The 9,435-nt window shown below is 36.3% G+C and overlaps 2 protein-coding genes across 4 annotated transcripts; one reads left to right on the top strand and one right to left on the bottom strand.

Annotated features, from left to right (window-relative positions):
- Positions 1-1,376: 1,376 nt before the first annotated feature.
- On the top strand, positions 1,377-5,534 carry LOC110661262 (peptide chain release factor PrfB3, chloroplastic-like). 3 transcript variants are annotated; one of them, XM_021819859.2, is made up of 3 exons: positions 1,377-1,665; positions 1,877-1,918; positions 4,158-5,534. In XM_021819859.2, exons 1-3 carry the CDS (start codon positions 1,503-1,505, stop codon positions 4,226-4,228), a joined length of 276 nt encoding a protein of 91 aa, XP_021675551.2. In that variant the 5' UTR covers positions 1,377-1,502; the 3' UTR covers positions 4,229-5,534. The 3 variants fall into 3 exon arrangements, with proteins under 3 accessions (XP_021675551.2, XP_057999923.1, XP_057999922.1); XM_058143940.1 differs by having other exon boundaries at positions 3,636-5,407; XM_058143939.1 differs by having other exon boundaries at positions 3,670-5,407.
- Positions 5,535-7,392: 1,858 nt separating this feature from the next.
- On the bottom strand, positions 7,393-8,983 carry LOC110661231 (uncharacterized). The gene is made up of 3 exons (XM_021819803.2): positions 8,607-8,983; positions 8,301-8,408; positions 7,393-8,197 (listed from the first exon to the last, which is right to left on the bottom strand). Exons 1-3 carry the CDS (start codon positions 8,864-8,866, stop codon positions 7,528-7,530), a joined length of 1,038 nt encoding a protein of 345 aa, XP_021675495.2. The 5' UTR covers positions 8,867-8,983; the 3' UTR covers positions 7,393-7,527.
- Between the last annotated feature and the right edge of the window lie 452 nt (positions 8,984-9,435).

Below are 9,435 nucleotides of genomic sequence, written 5' to 3' on the forward strand. Positions count from 1 at the left end.
AGCTTCGCGGGTGAACCTCGTTTCGTCCCGCAGCCCGCGCGCTGCTCCCGCGCTCCGCGCGCGCGCCCCGCCAGAAGAACCTCGTTTCGGCCAGACTCCCGCGCGCTGTGCTCCGCGCTCCCGTGCGCGCGCCCGAACCAAATTTCGGCGCTGTCCCTCGCAGCTCGCGCGCCCTGCAGGCCTTCGTGCCCACCGCCAGGCCTATGAACCTCGTTTTGGCCCGCGGAGCTCCCAAAGATGCCCGCAGCGCCAAAGAGCCTCCAGCACGCCACGAACCTCATTTTGGGCCCGGCTTGGCAGCTTGAACCTCATTTCGGCCAGCACTTGCCGAATTGCTCTCCAGCTCACCCGATGGGCCTGTTTAGCCGGTAAACCTCATTTTCCGCCCGCATTGCCTGCCACACAATGCGTACCATCCCCTTTGCCCCGCAAGGACTTACGCCCACTGAACCTCCCTCTGCAGGCCACCTTGCGAAAAAAATTGGACCTCTACGGGAGTGAAAATTTGTGGGGTGACACATTGCGTAGGGTGGGTTGCAATTGCTGGATAAATGGCAGTTAACTCATGCTACCACCAATGCCTCTCTTGGTCCAATGTTTGCACAACATGTAGTGTGGAGTAAGCCTTTGGAGGAGGGATGTTTCAAGTGCAATGTTGATGCGCCGATTCATAAGAAGAATTATTGCACATCTTATACTGCTGTTTTGCGTGATTCAAACAGTTCCTTCATATCAGGTTTAACAGGATTCTAAGGTACTATTTTCTTACCAAGTTTAGCTGAAGCTCTTGCTCTTAGAGAGGCTCTTCTTTGGTTGAAAAATAGCAATATTGGTAATGTTGTTATTGATATGTATACTAAAGTTATGGTGGATGTTATTCATTTAATTTATAATGATTGGTCTATAATTATAATTGTAAACAACTTTTATCTTAAGATAGAAGGTCTGATTGGACCTTAACTTGAATCAGGTAACAAGCTAATATAACATCTCATTCTTTGATTAGGATAGCTATATTTTATACTAGTCTCACTTTTTGATCTGAGCTTTCAAATTTTTTATGTAATATTTATTTGTTTGATGTTCTTTTAGATTTTTTTACTTAATATTTTGGGTTTTAAGTTAGATATACGAGGGAGACTTACTTATATGAGCTTAATTTAAATATAATCTATTAAGTTTTTTTTAAATTTTATTAATAAAATTATAATTTTAAAAAAATTCTAACATATATATATATATATATATATATATATATATATATATATATATATATATATATAATTTATATTGAAGATTAAAAAAATTTAGAATTTGAAAAAAAAAAAAAAAACACGCCAAATATCAAAAAATTCACAAAGTCCAGCGGACTAAAGAAAATTGTGAGCAACCTCAGGTGCTAAAAGGAAAGCAGCAGGGCAGCACAGCGAGAGCAAAGGCTGTGGGGTAGACCACTTGCGCACAGCATCGTGGGAGGATAAGGCAGCAGAGCACAGTGGGAAATGCTGGCAGAACCCGCATTCCTAAGTAGAGCAGCTTGTACTTGCTTAAAATGGCAATCTTCTACCAGAAATACCAATAAATCCCATGCTAAGCTTCTTGTATACTCGAGAATTCGCCCTTCTCATTCCATGGATGACGAGAACAAGGTCTACAAACAACCAGGTGTGTTTCCTTTCTGCCTTTTGCCTTTCTCTGTATACTTGAATGTATTAACACTTGTTTCTTTTTGCCTTTCTTTGTTTTGAGAGCAGTTAATATCATAGTGGGACTTCAAATTTGATATGGGTTTGGCTAATTGTAGCGTAAGTGAGATGGGTTTTTGACTTTTTGTTAAGATGCCAACTGATGCCAACTGTTTGACAATGATTCTCAGTTAGTACCTTTGCCGGCCGATTGGTTCCTGAGAAAGCTAAAGGTAACTGGAAAGAGAAAATTGTTGAAAATTTTTTCATCTAATTTAAGTCCACCTTTGAGTTGGATTTTTGACAGAAGTACCTTTGTATGATAAAAAAAATACAAATAGACTATGCGACTAATTTTAGAATTGCCTTCTGTTTTATAAGTTAAATTTTCAAATTGAATTTCTTAAAGTATTTAAAAAAAAATTAAAAATAGGCAGTGTAATTGCTTTACTTGATTTATAAGCCAAAATTGCCGTCTTTATATATTTGTGTGTAGGCAAAATGACTTCGTTTATTTATTGTTCTTGTTAAACAGAAGAATTTTTCTGAATGAATTTGAGAGATTAATGCATGCGTCTAAAATCTTAATGTGTTTTCATCAGCATATGCTTGAGCATGCTACAAAATTCAGATTGAACTAGTTTCTTATGACATGGTACCATAGCCTAGCTCACCAATATGTTTCCACATTTATGAACAAGTTACTCCTTTCTTTTTTGAATGTGTTTGGAGAAACAGAAAAGGGAACTTGAAAGCAGGTTGTTAAGGCACGTGCTAGTTTAGTGTATCATTGACTTTAGCTGATAATTATTGCTCATTAGTGCATGCAAAATCTTATTACAGAAGAATATATAAATTGCAAATGTTATGAGTCTATAACAATGGTTGTATCGTAGAGTCCTACTTTGCATTTATAACTTCTAGTCAAGAGTTGTGGTGAATTTACTTCGGTTTCTTTTCACTGAAAAAGAAGATTGAAGATGCTGTTCTCTGAGCTGAGATATCAGCACCAATAGCAATAGAGCTCAAGGAAGTGAGACGGATCAAGCAGGAGAAATATTATTTGATTGCAACCTATGGGATGACCCTGTCAAATCTAATGAAATTCTTGGCAGATTTGCTGATAGTGCTAAAGCAATTGATGCCCTCAAAGACCTAAAATATAAGGTGAAGTACCACAGCTATTAGTTTACATAAGGTTTATCAAAATAATTATGTTACCTTTTCAGAGGGGAAAATTATTAGGGTAGCCCATGTGATGGATGCATAAGCCATGGGAACTCAAACATCTGTACAAAGCATGTTAATAACCTATTCATTATGAAGTATTATAGTATTTCTGTCTCCCAAATTCATGAATATCTTGCATTCACGTGGAAAACATGGCCTTCCAAGTGCCAACCAATGCCATGAGGTGATCTACCTCTGCTTCAGTGGCTGTGGCCCTTAGGCTTAGCTCAGATGATCTGCTTCCATTTACTTACATTTCTTTTGTATATGACTCTGCATGCATGCTTGTCTGATTATTTCAGCTTCTGAAGCATGTATCAAAAAGTACTTCATTCAATTGGCACATATGTTTGATTGATTATCTTTTACGACGTTTACTTGACCATTGTTAAGCTTACCACAATTATAATCCGTGACACAACTAGATGTTTACCTTTTTGGGGCCAAGCCAAAATAGGAATCTATCTATTCTGTCTTTTTCCCCCATTTATTTCATGTTTCTAGCTAATTCCTTATAACAATTGCTTGATCACAAAAATTCATTTCTTGATTCTGATAATTCAAAGACAATAAAACTTTTGTGCTATATTTGAACCCTTCTATTTCTCTAGTGATCTCCTTTTGTCTTTTTGATTAGGAAGAAGCAAAACAAAACTCCTATAGGGCATCATAATTAATTCTTTTAGGCAAAAAATACAAATACTTTATTTATTTCTTTAGGTTGAAGAGGCAAAACTGATCTCACAATTGGCAGAGGTGGAAGGCATCAATTATCAACTTTTTAAGCAAGCATGCAGAGCATCTTTAGATGTGAACAAGTTCTTGGATCAGTATGAGATGGTGAAGCTTCTTAAGGGGCCATAAGATATGGAGGGAGCTTGTGTAATTATTAAAGCTGGATCTGGAGGCCTTAATGCGGTTTGATTCTCATTGTTTTCCATCTAAATTTAACATAAAAAAAAATAATAAAAAAGTTTTATCTTCTTGATCTATGAGATGAAATGTGATGTGCCTTCAAGTTTCAGACATCATTAATCCTTGTTCTTATAGAAACAAATATTGATGAATAAAATCTAGCGTGCTCACATTCTGATGCGGGAAAATGTATTGTGTGTATGTATTTTTGTCCTTGCTTGAGGACATTATTGGTTGGGATTGTCCTTTCAATCATATGATATGGCATCCTTTTTTAAATAATTGAAGAATTTTTTGTGTGGTTTTAACATTTATTAGTTGATCCAGGTCAAGAGTTTTTGCTTAGCATGGAATTGGTTGTAATACCAGTGGAACCATTTTGGCTTCAATCTTGCTAACATCAGAAGATTTCAAGGCTTGTTCATTTCCCTAACCTGTTTTTTATTTTCAACCTGTCTGAGCCATCTAATCTCTTTTTTGTTTGGCAGCAAGAAGTATATTCATGCCCTGCCCGTACAAAACATGCATTAGCCTAATTGTTGCAGTTGTCTTTCCCTGTAATCACTAATCACTCTTGTGATAGTTGATAATTTAATATGCTTATGCAATGACTTTGAAGATTTGATTTCTAGTTGTAAATTATTTTTGGCCTTTTTTGGAAATTCTATACATTTCTTCTTTATATTAAATATTTCGAAAGTTATGATGTTCCAAATTTGAATTGTTAACATTTCCTCCCCAACTCCACAACACAACACCAGCGGCCCCCCCCTCTTCCCTTCCTTTTCCTCTTTCCCCTTGTTTAATAGCTTAGAGCATGTTTAATTTTAGTTGAGAAGCATCCTCCTGTGATTGGATATGGCGGTATCCTATTGTTGGTAACTATTGAGTTTGAATTTGAGTGTGCATAAGGCTATCTCTCAAGAGAGAGAGGCATTCATCGCATGATAAATGCTCAAAATGGGCCTGCTCAGTATGAGGTAAGCTACCCAAATTTCTTTTTGTACTTAAATTAATGAAAGGATAGGCTAAAAGTATGCCTTGTTTAGAAGAATCTTTGATCCTCAAGTTCCTAACATGAGTTAATATTTTTCATTTAACTTGTGAAATGTTTGTTTTTGTCAAGCTTTCATTTCTGTAATAAAGCTAAAAATTAAAACCAGTATTTTTTTTTGAAAGTTATTGTTTTAATCGTTTGAAAATAAATTGATGGCATAAGCAGATAGCTAAATCCGTATCACCATGATACTGACCTCTAAACTGTGAATAACAACAATTCTACTGGCTGTGAACTTTGGCATTTTCTTTTCAGGGCAAGGCATGTGAAAATAATAAGGAAGACCGAGTATGAGTATCCTAGCTACTTGGTCATCAGCAAAAAACTCCTTGAATAGAAATTTTCATCTCCTTGGTTCAAAATTACATAAAAACTATAGCATACATTGTCAAAATCTAAGCTTTGTCTGTGTCATTCCTGCAAGAAGATGGCACATTGCTTAAGAGTTGCTATAACAGGTTTGTAACTGTGTATGAAGTTATTGTAAAAAGTAAGAAATGATGACTGAGTGCTTGGCCCTCGCTCTCCCTCTCCCTCTCCCTCTCCCTCTCTTTCTCTATCTTAGATACTTCATATAATCTCTCTCCTCATTTTTGTTCAAGTTTTTGTCATCATAATTGAATAAGAGATTGTGTGGATTTGCAACATTTGCTTGGTTGTAAATTGACCTTTCTTTGATCTTGTATAGGCATAGGATAAAATATTTACCTCAAGATACATCATTTTTAAGCTGAATACAGGCCATTTGTTGTTTATTTAATGGTGAGATTAGCATGTCTCTTCTAACCATCTTTGGTTCAAAACTGGAAATTGTTACAGAATCACACAGCATGTGCGGAGTTGTTCCTTTTTTACTTGAAAGTTTTCTAATCTTCAAATCAATGATGAGTATTTGATTATATCATCCTCATTGCTTGGAGAGGGGAGAAGCCCAACAAAACTAACAGTTTGCATTTAGCATATAGCATAAGTGTCCAGTCCTCAAGTAAGTCTCAGAAAATTTACTTTATTGTTTGTGGCAAAATTTTAGTGGTGGACAATCCTAAGAAGTTTTGTACTTGTTTTTTTACAAAAGCAGGTGCCATGTGTGTGAGTGGAGTTGCAATTACATGATATAATTATATTAAATTTTATTACTACCGCTTTCTTATGTCCCTGTGTTAATATTCCACATTGGTTTGGGATACAGTTAAGGCCTTGAGTACTCCTCTTCCCTTGAGCTAGCTTTTGGACTTGAGTTAGGCTCCGGCCATTTTCTTAATATGGTATGAGAGCCTCCCCAACTAATGTTATGCCTCCTATAAGTGTTTCATGTCTCAGGTGTTCAATCCTGGGCGTGAGGGGTGTACATGTGTTAATACTCCACATTGGTTTAGAATAGGGGTAATGTGCCCCTTATATTGTTCCATATCCTTTGTTTACTGTACATTGAGGATGCATGTACAAGTTATGGTTATTGAGGGAGGAAGAAGAAATTTTCTTGACTTTAAGTTGATGTGAAAGACAAGGATATACAGGTGCATAAAATGTAGATGATATCTGCCAGCATTTTATTTGACTAGGCAAGTAATACAAAAATTATGGCATGTCTATATAAAAGAGGTTGAAGACTGTGTTCAGCATTTCAAATGTCAAAAATGTAGGCAATCAACATTGAGGAACTAATTGCTTAACTACCTTAACTGCGCCGTGCCCCCAGCTTCTTTTTTCCAAGCTCTGTTTGATACTAGGGGCATGTTTTCATATGAATACTCCAGCCTGCTAAATCTGTATTTAATTATGTCTTTTTATATTCTTTTGCAAGATGTACCCATTTTGCTTTGGCAATTTCCTCCTAGTTACATGAAAGTGAGGAAATATGTCATGAACTTTTCGGGTGAAAGGAGTTGCTTTGTGAATAAGATAAAGAGGCCCTCAAATCATTTGAAGGCTAAGCTCCTTCTGATTGCTGGGGAATTAAAGGTTTCTGATATAAGTAGCAATGATATTGCTGTGGACATGTGCCATAATGAGATTCGGAGGTGCGTGTCTCATCCGTACAAACTAGTGCAAGTTGTAAAATCTGGCATCAAACTGCCCGACCTGAACTCTATTTTGGATGGAAATATTGAATCTCTTGTTGAAGCTCATATTAAAATCGGACATACAGACTAAGATAATAACGCTTTCATATATGTCTTTTAGCTATCTTGTGATTTTGGAAACACCAGAGTTTCCCTGTCGGTCAAATAGTTTTCCAGGCCAAGGAGTGCCTATTATTGGTTGAATCATGTGGGTTCTGTTTCTTTTCTTGTTCTCCTTAATGTTACAAGTGCAGAGCAGAAGAGATTGGGATATCATTGTTTCTTTGACAAAGGGGGAGCATAATCCCTTTCACCGATCATTTTGATCATCAAAACAAGGTTTAAAGACAATTGGCTTGTCAAAACCGTTAGGTGTTCTCTTGTTTGTAGGTCACTAGATCTTCTTTAATTAAGGTTGTTAATTAAGATTCACACCAGTGGCTCATGGAATTTATAGTAGAAACTCCTTCATATATTGTAATGAGAGAGACATTTGGTCATTTGGCTATCATCCTAATGACTCATGAAATGTTACCATTGAAAGCTCAAAGCTCTATAGCGCGGACGATATATTAAATCAAATATGAAAGTAAAATCCAGCATCAAAATCAATAGGCCCAGCCCCAGAATTCATGCTAGAACTTTTAGAAGTAGACGAGTACACTGCAGTGCCATAATCAGAACTCATGCTAGTTTCAGGCGATACGAATGACCTTAAATCCTTCCCCATATTGAGTTCTACATATGGATCATTGCCTATTGGACCAACTGAATCCTCTTCTGCAGATTCTTGATTTGAGCCGAGGAAATGTTGATTGTTGTTACCAGAAATCTTGGAATTTGCAGTGGCTATATAAGATGCACAAGGATCAGAGTCGATAATGTTCAGAGGAAATCTTTGAATAGGACCAACCTTGGGTCCCTTAAAAGGTAGAAGATCAGAATCTCTGGTGTTGCTCTCAATCTTAGGTAGAATAATCTTGGGTTTGGGTAACTTAAAACTTAGAAGCATATCAGAATCTGTGGTGTTCCTCTCAATCCTAGGTCGCTCAAAGCTGAGCAGAATGCCACCCTCCTCACGAGGGCCAGGATATGTTGTGATGATTTCTTCATCCTTAAGAATATTTCTGCAGGTGTGATGGCCAAAATAAGTGATGCGATACTTCGGTGAAACAGTTGCAAGTCTCTGAACTTGTTTTGTTGCCTGGCAGCCTTGATCGCACTTGTGGATGCACCTAAAGTAATTCCTGTCACAGACGAACTGGGATTAAGTTGTTCTTACTTATTTTCACGATTTCATCAAAACAATACTCCATAATTGTTCTGATGAAAGGGGGAAAGGATTTGTACCTTGGGTATAGACAATTCAAGATCACTTTTTCCCCATATTTTCTCCATGAATAGCCATCATCTGTTAGGAAAGATGACTCTTTCGTCCATGACGGGCGATTCATCTTTCTGGTGGCAACCGAAAAGGATTATCACTAATAATAAATTTTGTCTACATTTAGTTTTTCTTGGTAAGAGAACTCTTATCATAAAAAAATCAATGGACTATGTCAAATTATAAATAAATCCCAAGATTAGTATTTGATACGATATGAATATAATTGAACAAAATGTCTCTCAAACTATAATGGGGTAAGATGCACTTACTTTCCTTCACAAAATTCCTTTGTGAGGTCATTGGCAGTTTGCTGTTTTCCTGTCTCATCGTTCATAGAATAAGCCATAGCTCCCTCGGTAATCTGTTTCTGACTCTCCATTGAAGGCACAGCATTGGTATTATGGGGTTTGGCTGGCCAGAAATTGTTCATCTTTGTGAATTCCTGGTGAAAGTGAATGTTCCTAGCAATGTAATGGTGGGTCGAACATCTCTTCAAGCAAGGTTGAGCAATGTTGGTTGAATAAGCCATAGCTGCATAAGTTTTGTGGAAGAGAATCTAAGATCCTGTGCTTCAACCAGATCTTCAATTTATCCACCTTTCTTGCTTGGTTTTTCTAATATACCAGGAAAGTCGAGGCAACCTTCTTCTTCTTCTTTTTATTTTATTTTATTTTTATTTATTTATTTATTTATTGAAAAGAGGGTCAGGCAAAGAGACGGAAGATGGAAGGAAGGAAGGAAGTAAAAGAATGGAAGAACACACGACTCTACCCTGCTCGGACTAGTCATACCAGATTATAATAATGAGTTTCACACACTTGATTGTCCAAGTCATTAGGGTTATGCAAAATTTTGAAGTAATCAAAAAGAAAATTTTATAAATTAAATCGAATCAATTTTAATAAAAAAAAATCCAATCAAATTAAACAGAATTCTTCCAATTCAATTAATCAAATTTAGAATATTTTCTTCAAAATTACATAATATAAAATTTTGCAACATCTTAAATTATTATAAATTATCAATTATAAATGATTTTTAAATAATTAAAATTTGATTATGTTAAAAAAAATACTCTAAAAATTAATTATCTTAAAT

This window comes from Hevea brasiliensis, chromosome 3 (assembly GCF_030052815.1).
Source record: "Hevea brasiliensis isolate MT/VB/25A 57/8 chromosome 3, ASM3005281v1, whole genome shotgun sequence".
Taxonomy (NCBI): Eukaryota; Viridiplantae; Streptophyta; class Magnoliopsida; order Malpighiales; family Euphorbiaceae; genus Hevea; species Hevea brasiliensis.